Genomic DNA, 16,886 nt, shown 5'->3' with positions numbered 1-16,886 from the left:
ATGGCAATCTTATATATATATATATATATATATATATATATATATATATATATACACACACAATAGAAGGGAAAAGACCCACTCACCTTAGGTCCGCACTACCATTCCCTCGCACGAATATTGAGACATCACGAACTATCGTCGTCTGTGATCAATTATCAAATCACGTCTCAGAGTTCTTACCGATAGAATACATAATTTACATAAAACATATCCTCAAGGACCTTCTAGAATAATTTGACCAAAAGTCAACCGTCGATCGAAGATCAATGATAGGGTCCACAACCCTACAAAACTCGATCCAAAAGATCCGCATCTCAGATTTCCAATCCGTAACTTCTCATGATACACAATATGCTTCTAGAAAAATACACTTAAGTTTCATTACAATCCAACGGTTGGATCTCCGCCAATTTCCAAAGCTAATTAGCGGTTAACATTTTATTTTATGAACTTACAAATCCAATTTGGGAAGATCTATAAGTCGGATTCCCAATCCGTAAGTTCCTACATTCATCAATTATCACATACTACAATGTAACAAAGTTTGGTGACGATCCAACGGTCGGATCGTCGATTCATATAAATACCTATTAACGTATCGTAGAGAATTTAGGTTCCAACGATCAACCTACGCTATTCAAATATCAAAACTGAATTCAAGACAGTTAACATAGCCTAAAAATAGCATTGGTGGTCCACTGACCATGCGTCGCCGTGAGTGTCGGTCAGTCACCCCAACTCGTCGGAAATCCAACCATTTCTAAGAATTCTCAAAAATATAGAAATGAAGATCTCAAAAAGTAGATCAAACTGTATACCTGCGACTAAGGCAAATTTGGCCTGGAAAGGCTCCAATTTCATCAAATCCGCCGGAAAACCCTAGAATTTGGGTGTTTAGATTCATCATCAAATCAACTCTGATGCTTCCACCACTAATTAAGCTTTGTTCTTGACCTCCTGAGGAGTATTTTGATGGTGGTACTTGAAGGGAAACGCTTCACAAATCGTAGATTTTGCTGTGGCAACCGTCGGAACCCTCACGGGTTTGATATCTCAATTCCCCTCAAATTGGGGTTAAAGGAACTGGGTTTTGCATGGAAATGGAAGAGGGAAGGATGATGATTCATTTTTAGGTAGTGGCGAAGTTCGAGTCGCTGGAAAAATCGATGGAAAAGGATGGAAAACCGCCGAGGGTCGTGCGGGTCCGATGGGGAAGAACGGGTCAAGGAGATCCGGCGTATCTCCTCTCCCTCCTTTCCCCTCCTTGGTCTCTTCTCTGGTTGGTCCCTCACTTCCTTCCTCTTTCGGATTGGGCAGTAGGCATTCCCTCCTTCTTTCTTCTTCTCCCTGATTCTTTTTCTTTCTTTTCTCTCGGCCACACCCGCACACACACATGTGTCCTCAAATTTAGTATACAATAATATAATATTACATAATTAGGATAGTTGTTTCTTCAAAATACCTTCGGTTCGTAACTTTATAAAAACTTTAACCGTAACTCCGAGTTCACTTCTGCTTGCGCTTATGCGTTTGTATCGTTGAGTACTTCAGGAGTACACTAAAAGAATATTCAATACGTCTCACTACACGTTGGTCAATGAAAGTCAAAACCTTCGCCTCTAGGGCATTTTCGTAAATTCACACTTTTAAAATTAAGAAAATTTTAAAGGCAGGGATGGGTTGTCACAGAAATGAGCACGTTTATTAATGCTTAAATAATAATCCAACCGTTAACTTCCATGTATGTAGTTTACAAAATTTTATCTACAAATTTAGTCTCCCAAGCATTACCCTTGTGATTATGTTGTCTTTGAATTTAGACAATTTTTGGAATTCAGAATATTGATCAGCTTTGTTTTTAATTAAAATTTGTTATGCTAGAGATTTTGGCTAATTTTTCCACAAGAATGATCTTTGCTTGAATTCTTAAAACATACCCTTACGAGTAAATTGGTGGTAAACTAGTTTCATGTGGAAATTAAGGAGTCTATACTTTCTTTGGTAAGTGCTGGATTGCTCTGGTGCTTATAATTACGAAAGTACTACTCAACATATATTTTTATCTCTCATACACCGTTTTTAATTTTGACTATTGATCTTCTTCAATTCATTCAATCGTACAGCCGAAAATTAAAACGGGTGTGTGGATAGCACTACTCTATTATTATTGCCATTCGAAGGCCTCATGGTAGGGTGACTAGGACCACGCCTACTCCAGAGCCCTTGTAGTTGGATGTGCATCAACGTGCAAATGCTAGAAGTCACCATCGGGTGAGGCAGGCATGGCTATGGCGTGCTCGGTTGCCTTCGGGGTGTCGTTGGGCCACACTGTTGCGTCGCCTAGGTTAGGTGTGAATTCTGTTATGAAATCTACCAAGGTTTAGGCCTTAATCACCATGCGAGGTCTGTAAACTTGCCGTATTGGCCAAGCTCCAATGCCCATTTTATTACTTGTTGAGAAGCATCTGGACCATGTAGGATTGATTTTATAGGATATTGAGTCATGACGATGACTACATGAGGTTGAAAATATGGTCTGAGCTTTCGAGCCGCAACAACAAGTGCCAAAATCAATTTCTCAATCTTCGGATATCTGGTTTCCGTATCGAGAAGAGCTTTAGAAGTGTAGAATACTAGCAGTTAGGCGCCTAGCTCTTCTCGTCTGAGGGCAAAGCTCACTGCTACTTCTGAGACTGCTAAGTAGATGTATAAGTCATTCACTACTTCCAGCTTAGATAGTAAGGGAGGTGATGTGAGATACTTCTCTAGGTCTTGGAAAGCTTTTTGGTACTTATCATCCCATTTGTCTCGCTGCACCCTCTTCTATGAATCTGGCCTTCAGTACTTGTCAATTTCCACTTTAATGATTGCCACTCTTTTAGATCACCAGTTTGGCAGCAAGTTCGACGTGCAGCTTATGGCAAGTTACCTTCGGGTCGATGCCGGGCATCTCAGAAGGTGACAATGCGAAGATGTCATAATTTTCCCTATAGAAAACCATGAACTCCTTTATTTTTTTTTTTCCTTCGGGCTCAGACGTGAGCCGATTCTAGTTATTTTGCTCCTGCTACTGGGGATCAAGAATGATGTGCCCGACATCCTCTTTGGGTTTCCATCCCGTCTCATCTGCTGGCGCATTGATTTGGACACCATCTTCTTGATCCATTTGCTGTAATTGTTATTGGGTAGTGTCGTCGTCCCTTTGAACTTTGGTAGCCTCTACAGGGGTAAATGTCTTCTTCTTTGACTCCTTCAGCACTTGCACAGTGCATTGTCAAGATATGGCTTGGTCAGGCTTGATTTCTCCTTTTCTTCCTCACGAGATGCATAATCAGATTTTTTGATAATTGACGAAGGTTATGACATCCAACTTTATCAACCAAGGTCACCCTAGAATCCCATTATAGGGAGATAGGTCGCTTATTATCGTGAACATTTGCCTTGAGACAACTGGTGGTGTTCTCACGTCAAGTGTAATGTTGCCAATGGTAGTCGAGGTGTGTCCAATGAATCCGGTGAATACCTCTGCTTGGCATATGATTATGTTTTCCAGAACCTTCTTCTGAATTACTGAGAGCTGAAGTAGGTTGACCACACTTCCGTTATCAACCATCATTCTGTCGACTATAACATTGGCTAGTTGGACAGATATCACTAGTGCATGGTCGTGTGCGAAGTCAACACCTTTAGCATCCTGCTCGGTGAAGCCAACAATAGGTCTAGGTTAAGTGTCGACTGCCTGGACCAGTGAGACTAATAAAGCCTGCTGGATATTCCTCTTCTTGGAGTTGTTAGTGGTCCCCAAGTCCTTGGATCGGTGAAAAATGCCATTGGTCAGAATTGTCTTGGTTAGTGGTTCTTCGTCGACATCTGCATTCCTTCTAGGCTGTGCAGCTAGCTTGTCCAAGTATTTGTCAACCTTGCCTTCTTTCACTAGATTCTCTAGGTAGTTCCTCCAAGTGTAGCAATCATCGGTTGTGTGACTGGGACCTCGATAAATGTGCAGTACTTGGTGTGCTCCAATTTAGAGGTATCTCCCTTTGATTGCTTTAGCAACTTGAACCATGATTCGCTTTTGATGTCGCGGAGGATATGGTGGATCAGGATCGAGAACTTCAAATAGTTTTTGGGTGTCAGGCCTCCTTTAGTCAAGGATCAGTCCCTACACTTGGCCTCCTACCTACTTTTGGTGTTATCCGTCCTCTTTCTTTTGAGCTACTGCCGATTCTTTCCAAGGCTGCTCAGGTCCTTGTCTGCTCGCTGAGCCTCATCCCAAAATGCATGCTTCTCTGCCATATCGAATAAGTCTGCCAGAGTTAAATCTTCTCCCATGATAAATTCTTCGAATAGCGGGTGGTCTTTAGGGAGTCTTTTTTGGAAGGCTGCACTAGGTATCTGGTTTTTGCATTCGACTATCTTCGCGTTCTCTACTTTGAACCTTTTCACATAGTCGTAGAGTGACTCCTTTAGGTTCTTCTGGAAATTAAACAAGTGGTCGGACTTCTTCTTGATCGAGCGATAGGATGAATACTCTTTGGTGAAAACCAAAGAAAGCTCATCGAAACTCCGAATGAATTGTGGCGGCAGGGTGTGGAACTAAGAAAGGTGACCTACTTATGTTGGTTATGTCTCGTCATAGCACTTCGTCAGTGACTTCGTTGCGTTGGAAATCGCGCAATTGTTCAGTCAAGATCTTTCGGCTGCCCCCGGTTGTGACCTGCTGGTCTAGGCTACTCTTTCATGTGCTCGGCTCGTCTATGCCATGGCTGCGATGCAGGTGGTACGTTTCTGGCAAGCGAGCATATTACTCGTAGGCTGCCGATTAAACTTTAGCCTGATTGAGTGACTACTTCTATCCGTCTGTCATGCTGCCTACTCCAATGTAGGGTGGAGAATGCTCCTTATGGGTCTAGCCACGAATGAACACTTCGCCTAGAAGGATGTCCATGTCAATTATCAGAGTGTGCCCTAACCGTGAAAGCACCAATTTGTGAATAATTTGGGAATGATTGCCATGAAAGCACCAATTCGAGCGTGTGAATCAAGCTCTCAATGAAAGCACCAATTTGTGGATGCAAATTTCCGCCATCTTCTCCTTTGACGAAAATACACTTGCAAAATAATAACACCTAAGATTAAGGACAAAAGCCTCACACTCCCACGATGAATGGGGGAGGGGGGCCTTGGCCGAAGAATCCCTAATGCCAAAATTAGAATTCTAAAAAGAATGTATTTTGGAGTTTGTGGATACCAAAATGGCTTGCCATTTTAGTGGGATAATAGTGGGTATTTATAGGAGGGTGGCCAACCCTATTGGTGGAGGAATAGCCGGCCATATATGGTGGTAAGTGGAGAATAATTGCAAGATATTATGTGAAATAATATCTTGCAATTAACATGACAATTATTCCTAAATTGAATATGAAGTTTGAGAGTTATCTTTTGAATAAAATCAATAAGGGATTGATGAGGAGTAATGAGAGGGGTTTGAATAAATACCATATTGATTACCTTTGACTCTTTCTTGATTGAGCCGTTATTGTTCGTTGCATGCGTGTGGGAATCCCGATGTGCCTCGAGAGTAATTTTGTCTTTTTTACCTAAAAGTTCATGTGTCACCTCTATAATTTTTTGGATTATTTTTTACTCCACAGGTCATCTTCTTGTTATATTTATTGTTTCTCCCTTGATTTATTGAGTTGAAAGGCTAGGGAAAAAGTGAAGAACTTCAAATGGAGAGAATGAGAGTAAGAAAATAATTGTCGATATTGGTGACAGAGATTCACAATAGCATTGAAAATACTGGACTGGATTAGAATGAATTGGTTAATGAACAATGGGATTTTAAATTGAAAAATGATTGAAGGAATTTGAAGAGATATTGTTTGTTGTCTTGCTCTTAGTAAAAGACTAAAATTATGAGGAAACTTGTGGTAATAATTTCAGTTGTGGTGAAAGCAAATGAAGCTTCGTTTCTCTCACTCCCAAATCCTCCTCATCCTCCCACTCCATTATATGATATTGATGGTTAAAAACTTAGTACATTTTAGAAATAAAAATGTTTCTGACCACATTAAGCGCTTCTAGATCGTAGAAGCGTCTTTAGAAAGTACTTTGGATTTTCAATAAAAAGTGTTTTACCAATAAAAGCACTTTCTATAACTAGGTTCTGGTTTAATCCAGGAGGATCCTCATCGAATCCTCTTTGTGGGGACCATAGGGATCCTCCAATCACATATGTTCATCATACATCGTATGGTAAAAAATCATTGTAATTTTTTTTATTTAAAATTGAATATAAACAATACTTGACAAAAACTGATCGTACAAAGTACGATAAACGGATGTGATTGGAGAATTCCCGGAATCCTCACAAAGAGGATCTAGCGAGGATCCTCACTCCTGGTTTAATGGTTACGCTAGAAATCCAAGTCCTTGTCATCCCAAATTGCTACTCGTTCTCTTTCTGACATAGATCTCTTGAGAAGAAATATAAGCAAAGGGTAAAAATTGAAAGAAAAAAAAGTAAATATTAGAATTGATTAAAAACCAAATCAAATGAATTATTACAAGGTTCTGCCTCCATTCCAAATTTTCGAAGAGTAAAAAGCAGCCACTATTGACTGTTGAGTATGTTCTGAATTAATAACCCCCTTATATGCAAATCAAATGAATTAAGGTGATCAAACCATCTGTAGCAAGAGTCACAATATTTTTCCTAAATTTTGTTCCCACCTGTTCGAGCAGGAAATCTCGCTAGGAGGGGTCCCTGACTCGAGCACACAGCTCCCTGAGGAGTTGGCACTTTGGTTGATTGTCGGGCTCTGGTTTGCCGAGATGCTGCAAGAGGAGGACAAAGTTAGTTTTGAAAGGTGGCTTCGTGGGCCTTAGGTCTTGAGGCTCACAATCAAAACTAACTGAGTGCTTAGGCGTGCCACTGCCATCTCAGTATGGCAGATGTAGAACAAGTGTATTTAAGCCGATTACTTGCGCCCCAAGTTATTCTGACTTCTTGTTATCAAAGGATTGTCATAGATGAGTTAAGTCTACATTAAGTTCTTTTCTATGCCTTGAAATCAAGGAATTTTAGTTGGTTATCTTGTATGCTTAAAGGGTAGAGGTCCAGATCTGATCAAGTCATTAGTTTAAATCATATTTAGTCTTCTTTTGACAGTAACCACTAAATAAACCAGGTTTGAGAACTGATGGAACTTTGGTTCATCAAAAGACTGGAAATGACTTGAATATATACTGGGGAATACATCATAACACCAGATCTATTAACTTAAAGACAAAACAAAAAGAGTCGGGCCAGGTTCAAACGTCTTGCGGTCTCTTCTCTTTGTAGTTACAAGGGGTTGGGTATTAAAGCAGGATGAGTGGTGAACAAATTTACATAAGAGAATCGATACTACAACATTTAGAAATGGTAGCAGAGCTTTTACACTAGACAAAAGATGTCTTTTTAAGGGGAGTCTAAGGCTAATCTGGACAAAGCGCAGTTTTCTGGGTATTTGCTTGACTGAGAGGCAAGTTGTATGTTTGTTTGTTTGATTGGTTGAGTATCTTTATCTCTGGGCCCTCTTCCCCCTTTTATAGGCGAATTAACCTGACTGTACTACTTCTGCTCTTACCTGAAAGTGACTGAAGAGTAGTGAGTCATCAGCATTTTACATGTTCTCCCATTCAGAAAGTGCTTTTGGGCTGGGAGTAGGTGGATTTCCATTGGCTGTCACTTCTCTTGTAAACACCTAGCCTTTGCATTAAATGGGGAGCCGTCATATTGTCTTGAGAGGGGTATCTAGGCTTGACTCTGGGCCTCGGGCAAAATCTCCTTTATTAAGCTCTTTTGGGCTTTCTTTCGTCGAAGTCCAAAGTTAAATATTAACCTAAACACCACCCCCACAATAATACCAGTTCAACTTTTCACTTGAGAAACGACGACGACAATTCACTTGTATACCAACCCGAAACCTTCTCTAACATAAGTCTTTTTTTCTCCTTACTATTAGCCTTACATAAGGTTATACGATTAAAACACAAACGAAGGAGTGACTAACCTGATTCCAATGGAGGCCATGGAAGTCGAACACAAAAGTAGTAGAGCACGGCAACACCAAGATCTTCTATAAACGCCTAGCCGAATACAACTACTCTATGGGAAGTATTATGTTGTGTGTTCTAGGGCTTATAGGGACCGGTGTTTATATATATAGGCTAAAAGCTAGGGTTTCCATCCATAAAGGAAACCTAAACTTACTTTTTTAGCCTCTAAGTTAAGTATTATAATTATAGTCAATTAAGGATTCCATGAATCCTATTTCCAATATAAGACACATGATATAGGATTAATATCTTTAAGAGATCTAATCATAATCAACATTATTTCGCCAATATTACATTCCTATTACATGTAGTAGACCACTTAAAGGTTGATTTATATTGATAAATCCAACACTTACAGTATGGCGAAATTGCGGAATAATGAAATACTATTCTCTCTATTTGGTATCTGCTGAGTTCCTTTTGGTGAGCTAAATCAATCCTCTTCACATTTGGGTCTTCGTTTCCACCCTCACTCACCTCATTTTTGGTGACTCTGACTTTTCCCCTTTTTGATTTGTTCTTCTCCTCATTTTCTTTTTCTTTGCTTCCACAGAAACCCATGCATATTCTGACGGAATTGCAAACGGGTCTTGAATACTTTCTATCATACTGAAAGAACCAGTAGCTGACGAGCTAGAGCGCTGGTAAGGAGCTTTTATCCACTGAAACCAAGATGAAACTTGACGATTGCATCGAACCTGGGCTCTCCCTTCCGGGGGGCTTGATGGCGGTGTTGCAAACTCATCCATTGGCGCTAATTCTTCAAGCTTTGTGAACATGACAATTACTCTGATAGTACGAACCACTGGGATAGCAACCTAGATGTAAACACACAAAGAATGCTCAGAAAATGGATTCATTAAATACTTAAAAATAAGAGCATAAGATTAACAAGTTCTACAACAAAAATTTCTAAATTATCGTCCAACAATAAAGCAGAGTTGAATACTGGTTTATGAAATAAATACTTAAAAATAAGCGCAGAGTTGAATACTGGTTTATGAAATAAAGCAGGCGGCGATTGGCCAAGAGGCTCCTATCATTTTGCCATATGCTTGAAAAAACTGCAGTAAATATCTTTCTTCCTACAAAACAAAGCATATAAATAAAAATATATCTTCCTTCACACACAAAACTACAATCAGATAAAGTGGTCAAAAGCAATAATTACACAATGAAGCTTACTACTCTACGTATGGATACATAAATTTTTCACGTAGAAGTCCAATAAGATCCATACCATGCTCAAAGTTGTTGGATGAACATCCATCAGTTAATAGAAGAAAACTTTAACAGTACGTCTGTTTTTTTCTTGGTAAGAAACAGAACTTTTAATTAAATAAACAATGGAACAACATCGGTGAACAAAATGTCCACTTCTAAGATAAAACACAAAACTACAGTACAGAGGTTTCCCAATTAGACCAAATAATAGAAAAAGAAAATGAGAATTCTATAATTTCCGAAGCCACTAATGCCCACAAAAGCCCAAAATCGCATCATTTCCCATAAGCACTCCACCTCCTCACCCACAACATTCTCAAAAATCCTCTTATTCCTCTCTCCCCACAACACCCAAAAAATAGCCATGCTGGCACACCTTCCTAGCACCACCTGCTTCTTCTTTCTACCAACAAACTTAAGGTTCTCACATAACAGTATGTATGTTAAGTGTTAACAGCATTTTTCCTATTAATTATTCGAGTTTCATCCAACGACTTGAGAAATAATATGTTTCTAACTAAAATCATATGGAACCTTCTATATTAGAACTGTTCATAACTAGAAATGAGAAGAAAACACACTGTGAACTGATGAGTCGATAATATACTATATATTTTACCCTAATCTTAGTCATAATTTATTAGTTATTTTGGTAGAACTTTGATAATTTGTTATGTATTTTCAATGTAGGACATTCAACTTCCTCTTGATTACAAAGTGATCAAAAGGATGAATTTTTGAATGATTCCAATTGGAGAATGTTCGTGAGTCTTTCAAAATGATTGTATCAATGTTTCAGACTTTTCTACCAAGTCGTTTGACCGTGGCAAAGAAAAGAAGATCCAGCGCGCAGCTTTCCCAAATTGACGTTTCTGGATGTTTTGGGTATTTTGGAGGTCAAGATGGCATAATTAGAGTTGATTTGGTCGGTCAAAAGTCTAATTTGATGAGAAGTCCATTTTCAGTTCAAATAGGAAACCTTTTATTTGCTAGTTTATTATTTCATTTTGTTTCCTAGTTATTCTAAGACCTTTCCTAGGTAGGGTTTTATTTTTTAGTAGTATAAATAAGGCTATTTAGGGCTGGTTTGGTATTGATGTGCTTTGAAAAAAAGCTGCTTCTGCTGTGCTGTGAGAATAAGCAGCTATGAAATAAAGCAGCAGAGTGTTTGGTAAACTTTTTTGTAAAAGTGCTTTTGAAAAAAAAAAAACAGTATTATAGTATTTGGTAAACTTTTATGTAAAACAGATGTGAAAAAAAACCAGTTTTTCAAAGCTGGGTTTTGCAGCTTCTTGTTTTTGGCTTTTTTTCACCCAAAACTGTGAAAAAAAGCTGAAGCTGAATGTTTACCAAACGCAAAAACAGCTTCCAGCTTTTTTTGATACCAGCTTTTTTCAGAATCACCTCAGTACCAAACCAGGCCTTAGCCATTAGGGGAACGCAATACTGGAGAGGAAAGGAACGCATTAATTTGGAGAACTTAGCTAGGCTTTGACGATTTGTATTTTAAGGTGTTTTCTATCCTTTTTCTATTTCAATAAAAATTCCTTTTGTTTTATGGTTGTTCATAACTAAATTCCGTTTGATAGGGCGGCGCCTTGAGTCTTAACATGAATATGTAGTCTTTATTTAATTGCTTAAGATATTATGCTTGCATGCTTTGAATTATTAACCACCGAGTTTAAACTGTCTTTGTGTCTTAATGATTCACGACCATTAGGATGTTTAGATAAGTAATCGGATGCAATTCGATCGGAATGCCACCAGAGGATTGAGTATTGCTTCTTGTGATTGATAGTTGTAATTTCACCTAGGGTGAATACCACATCTTAGGGGTTGCATGGCTTTTCAAATCACAAAGCGCAATGAGTCATGCATGTTTACATTTGATCTGAATGCCACATACAGATTGCATGTTTGATATACTCTAGCTTGAATGTCATAAGTAGAATATGCATCAGGAAAACCTAACCTTCAAAGTTGCATGTGTAATTCATAAGTAATTGGTAAAACTATATAGGATCGTTAAGGTGATGGCAGAACCCTAGTGTCGTTTTATCATTATTTTAAAAAATTGTTCCCTTTCAAATTGGTTTCTTTAATTGTTTGAATTTATTTTTTTTATTAAATTCGTTTTTATTATTTTTTGTCTCAAAATCAACATTTTCCAAAACCTTGTTTCATCTAATTAATTAAGAATTAGTTTAAATACAAATTATTCAATCAATCCAAGTGGAAACGACCTTGCTTGAGACTTTGATATTGTAACTACCTTGTTCTCTTGCAAGTATTTTTAAGCGTTTTTATTCCTACTTTTGCATGTGGTAAAAATCCTTTCATGAACTCAACAACTTCATATAACTTAATACTACAAAAATGAGGTACTTCTGCTAGCACTTATTTGGCCTTTTTGCGCTGCAAAATGAATAGTTCATGATTTTTATGCACTCACATTATTGAGTACAAGAAGCTGCAACAGAGTGGCAATAAGGTTTGCCTTAAAAGGCTTAAACTATCAAACCTTAAATCATCGAGTACAAACATTCAGTGTGCACATTATGTATAAGTGATCTCATTATAACTCATAATAATCTATAAAAATAGGGATCCTTGTTTCCAGCATTAGTCATAATGCATGTTGTACCCTTCCAGAATCTTCAATTTCAGATGTGGTACTTTTCTAGGAGACATTGTGGTGATTTAACATTTCCAGTATAAGACTTAAGTACATGTTGAGAGTATTCAAAAAATATCAAAAGAGAACTTTTGCAAGGATAAGATTTGATAGCCTCATAGGATTTGGTTGGTTAATTTATTCTTCTCACAAATATATGGTTACAGCCTTCCAGGACTCTATATACTACCACTTAATAATTACATTTTGAGTAAAACAGTCATGCCTATGGAAAACAACGTCTGCATTTACTGAACAATATTTGCATTGTTAGATATAACAGTATCCTAGAGATGACTTTGTAACTTTATCTAGTCGCAGATAGATCCCGCTGATACAAGTTTTTAGGCACTGACAAGTCAATTTAGTCTGTTATTGGCACTTTAATAATTAAGCTCCAATAAGTTGATTTTTCTGATTGCTCAGATATGAAATTATAGGGAAGACACTTGCAGTATCATTCTTTAACAACCAAACACTGTCTATCATTCTATTGCTCAATCGTAGACCAAATTCAGACCTCAAAGAAATTAATTATGACGAATGCAGCAGAGGCACTGAGTTCATAAAAGCGTCAACTCGTAGGTTCATGTGCCAAAGGTCAGGTGATAATCAGACAACAAGGTTCAAATGTCTATGACAATATATAGATATGTTAACTAAAGTTTCCAACATGCAGATCTCATTTTGTGCAACAACTACAATGTGAGTCCCCATTTCTTAAAAAGTTGACACGTGCTCCTCCGTTAGGCTAACCAAGTGGGTTAAAACATGACCGTGTTTCTATGGCGCCTCAGGCTCAAACGAAAAGCCCTAAAATAGTTAAGCATTCAAATGAGAGCACATCCTACTCTTACAGTTACAACAGAACCAGGCATGGTTAAAAAAGAAAATAACAAAATGTTTTCTGAACAAGTTTGATAAAAAGGAAAAGATAACAAGGGTGCATCTAGGAAACCATAAACCACACTAGGTAACAAAATGATAATGGGAAGGTGGCATACCTTGACTGGAAATGTACCCATTGGAAGTTTGGTTGTAAGCAGCTCCCTCAAACGATGAATTGCCTTAACCTTGTTTGCTAAAATGTCAAGTAACAGCAACAGTTCCTCTGTTTGTAATGGAAAGTTCGGGGAAAGCCAGAGTATTGGCCTCGATCCCTTCTTATACTCATTCTCCTTGCTAGCACCCTTGTGACGATTCCTCTTATCAGAACTTGTGGAATAAGATGCATTCATATCCCTTCCTCTCCGGTGATCATCACCCTTCACAATAATGTCCACATTACTCTTCCGGGACTGCTTTGATTTCTTGAAAGAGAATCCCCTGGCACATCACTCACCTTCTCATCTACACAGAGAACTTCAGGCGGCACAATCTTTTTCTGCCCTTCATTTTTAGTACCCCATTTCCTCCATCCACCAAACCATCCTTTCTTTTCCTGCTTATTCTCTCCATTTCTACCACTGCTAACATCTTCAATAGGAATCTCCCTGTGATCGTAACAACTATAACGATGCTCAATAATCTCATCACCATTTTCGTTTGACAATTCTGACGAATCCAATTTAAGTGCATTTTCAGGTTGCCTCGTCTCATCCTCTGTCAGAATATCATTAAACTGCTCACGTTCTGTTTCATTTTCATTGCAGGATGAGAAGAGCTCGTCATCAGTCATCCCCTGGGGACTCTTCTAGATTTGATACTCACAACCACATTATGCATATCATATACCTTGGCCTTCCACGGGCAACCATTTCTGTTTTCTCCTGCCACCTCCAGGTCATCTGAGGTAAAAGTATTGCCTGAATATGTTAGTGTGAGACATTGCAACCATCTCTTGCCGAACCTCTTCTTCAGTTGCTTGAGAACCAGCACCATCCAAAGCATTCATCACCTCCTTATCCTTGTGCGAGATCATGCAAAGTGACCCGGGAGGCACCATACCATCGTCAGACTCATCACTGAGGAAAAGAACACTCTGATCAGAACACTGAATTCGCAAACCATCAAAACCAGCCAATGTCATATCTGCTCTCAAATTTGCACCCAATTTCCAGATCTTGTAAGTATCTGATGGGGCAATCCTAGAAATGAAAGGTATAACAGAACTCTCAAAGTCGAATGTAATTTCCATGTAGAAATCCCTCATACTCCGCATTGTTCCAATTAAACGAGGTAACCTTCTGCACCATTTTGCCCAAGCCAGTGGCCGGTAGTGCCTAACTATGATCATGGAAATTGCTTCTTCTCTATTGCAAATTGCTTCCTGGAGTGCACTCCATCCATGTTCCTTCTGCAAGCTCTAATCCGCACTGGCAACCATAAGCATTTCGGTCACTTTCTGGTCACCAAGTTTTACAGCCAAGTGAAGAGGGGTTTCACGGTTTCGGACATCTCGCCGGTCAATGACGGCAGCAATGGCATCAGCCTTCTCTTCCTCAGCTAATGAAGCTGATTCAGTTCGAATCTCAGCAGGGTCACCAAGCCACGGGAGGCCAGCTAGAATCCTCCTGAGACCGGCATAATCCCTCGTGACTATGGCCTTGTGTACAGGGCTATGATCATACTTCGACACAACGATTCCAGCCATGCCTCAGGAGTATATAACAACAAACCGAACTAATACACACAGCCAGTAACCCAATCAATTATTTAATAACGGAAACAAAATCAGAAGTTAAAAGCACCGCCCCAAATTAGAACTTAAAAACACCCTACAGTATGACCAGAACCTAATTGTTAATTATAAGCAGTAAATTCGAAAAACGAAAAAGGCCCAGTTCATAAATGATCAAGAAATTGATGAATTCGTTGCAATCTTTTTCCAGAAACGAATCGAACCCAAATCAAATTAGACAGAGATGGCACAAGAAAACCGAAAGAGATAGTTGATGCCTAAGAAAAGTATCAGCGGTGGGAGGGCAAGAAATCTCACCTTGTTGTGCTGCTTTTTTGGTCTTCTGTGACCCCCCAAAGAGACCAAGATTGCAGCAAAAGATACTCAGCCACTTAAACCACCCACCCACAACTCTCTCTCTCTCTCTCCGTTTCTTACGCTTTCTCTCTCTTAGAAGCTCCAGAGAGGGTAGAAAGAGTTTAGCTGATAAGAGTAAGAGGCCTTTTTCCTTTGCGAAAATTGGTTAGGATTTAGGAAGAGGAATTGGAGTAGGGAGAGAGAGCAGCAGGAGCAGCTGCTGTCATTCTTTTAAAATTCTTTTGTTTTACAATTTGACTGAAGCGGAAAGGGATCCTCGCCGGATCCTTCCTATCTAATCTTTAAACAATTTGGCTCATTAAAATTTACTTCAACGGTTAAAAACACAAGTTCACTTTAAAAGTTATAATAATTTTAGATGTTGGATCAAATTTCAAGAATCCAAATTATTTGATGAGGAGAATTAAGGAGAATAGATCTAAAGAGGATCCATTTCCGACTGAAACATAGAAAGAACACAAGTGACCAGAGACAAGGGAAGGAACCTGCTTTCCCATCTCCTCTTATTATTTTTCTTCTCTCTTTAGTAAAACCAGAGAAACTATTTTTTTTTAATTAAATAATTTAAAGGGAAATTGACGAGAATGGGCCATTTTCTTATTTTTGAGATCAAAATAAGACAAACCGGTCATACACACAACTTACTCATCATGCACAAAAGCAAAATGACAAAAATATACACATATAAATTGTAAAAACTTACATCTGATGGCATCATAATTGTGAGCTCTGAGTTTTTGGGTTGAGAGAGGGATGTCAAGAGAGAGCTGTGAGCTTTGGGTTTTTGGGTTGAGCTCAGATCTCTGAGCTCTGATTTCAAAAGAAAAGAAAGTCGAGAGACTGCTCAGAAGAGAGGTTTCAAAGAGAGGGAAGTCAAGAGAGCTCAGAAGAGAGGTGGGGGGTTTTGGGTTGAGGGAGCTCTGGTTTTGATGCTAACTAAGTAAGCACACAAATTAAAACCCTCTTGTGACAATTGTAGTAAAGATGCAAGTAGGGATCGTTCTAAACCGGGGATTAGGAGGGATTACTAAATCACTTGGAAACTGACTCAAAAATGTAAAACAAACATTAAAAACACTAAACTAGACTCAAAGAATACAAAACACTTATAAACACAAATTAAGACACTTTCTAACTAAATTAGACACTAAGATAAAGGGGATTGAGATTTTGACGAAAATAAATTAAATGCACAAATTGTAATTTAAAGGCAGAATTTAAATATGAATGTGATGAAATATGGAATGAATGCTAGCTAGAAGGTTCTTCTCCACACATGTCACACTTGCATACACTTTGATTTTCAGTTGGTCTTTCGATGAATTATGAAACTCGACACTCCAAGTTAATTAGGTCCGCTTAAATTAACCTTCAAATTTCCCTAGAATCATTGAATTGGATGAATATGCATCGCAAACAAATTATTCCTAACAAGTTCTCTATATGAACAGCATGATAAAGATACAAGTTAGAATCATTACGTTCTTTGGAAATTATAAGCATCGACAAGGCATTTGTAACTATGAAAAGCATGATACTCTTGCCAGGAATTCAATTAACGCGATTGTTTATAAGCAACATCCACTACTTGTGAATATAAGTTCATAACTATTAGGTGAAACTCACTTATATTCTAGCGTCAAATTCATGCATGAAAATTAAGCGTGCACTCTCAATCAACATACATAAATAAGTTATCGATCAAGCAGTTAAACAAATTGAATTCACCATTCATGAAATTCCAACCAAAAGTAATCAATTCATATTGCAAGCATAAACATGGTTTCGAATCACCCCCTAGCTAAATAGGGATTTAGCCTCTCATGTTCACAAAAAGAAAAATAAAATTGAATTTAAACATAACGAACAAAGGATGGATTA

At 38.4% G+C, this 16,886-nt stretch overlaps 1 protein-coding gene and 1 pseudogene across 1 annotated transcript; both read right to left on the bottom strand.

The window, feature by feature from the left end:
• Window positions 1-3,388: 3,388 nt before the first annotated feature.
• On the bottom strand, window positions 3,389-4,335 carry LOC125471405. Its single transcript, XM_048571729.1, has 3 exons — window positions 4,226-4,335; window positions 3,743-3,986; window positions 3,389-3,697 (listed from the first exon to the last, which is right to left on the bottom strand). Exons 1-3 carry the CDS (start codon window positions 4,333-4,335, stop codon window positions 3,389-3,391), a joined length of 663 nt encoding a protein of 220 aa, XP_048427686.1.
• A 4,011-nt stretch (window positions 4,336-8,346) lies between these two features.
• LOC103937150 lies at window positions 8,347-15,264 on the bottom strand (annotated as a pseudogene).
• Window positions 15,265-16,886: the final 1,622 nt, after the last annotated feature.

Source organism: the organism of the source record quoted next, unplaced genomic scaffold (genome assembly GCF_019419815.1).
Source record: "Pyrus x bretschneideri cultivar Hongxiangsu unplaced genomic scaffold, Pyrus_bretschneideri_v1 Contig107, whole genome shotgun sequence".
NCBI classification, from domain to species: Eukaryota; Viridiplantae; Streptophyta; class Magnoliopsida; order Rosales; family Rosaceae; genus Pyrus; species Pyrus x bretschneideri.
This window is presented reverse-complemented; position numbering and strand designations above follow the sequence as displayed.

Coding starts and splice junctions, on each gene's coding strand:
- LOC125471405 (XM_048571729.1), bottom strand. CDS start 4,335: ATGGGAGAAGATTTAACTCTGGCAGACTTATTCGATATGGCAGAGAAG. Junction 3,987..4,225: donor AGCAGCCTTGGAAAGAATCG/GCAGTAGCTCAA, acceptor TCGAGGTCCCAG/TCACACAACCGATGATTGCT. Junction 3,698..3,742: donor TATTAGTCTCACTGGTCCAG/GCAGTCGACACT, acceptor TTCACCGAGCAG/GATGCTAAAGGTGTTGACTT.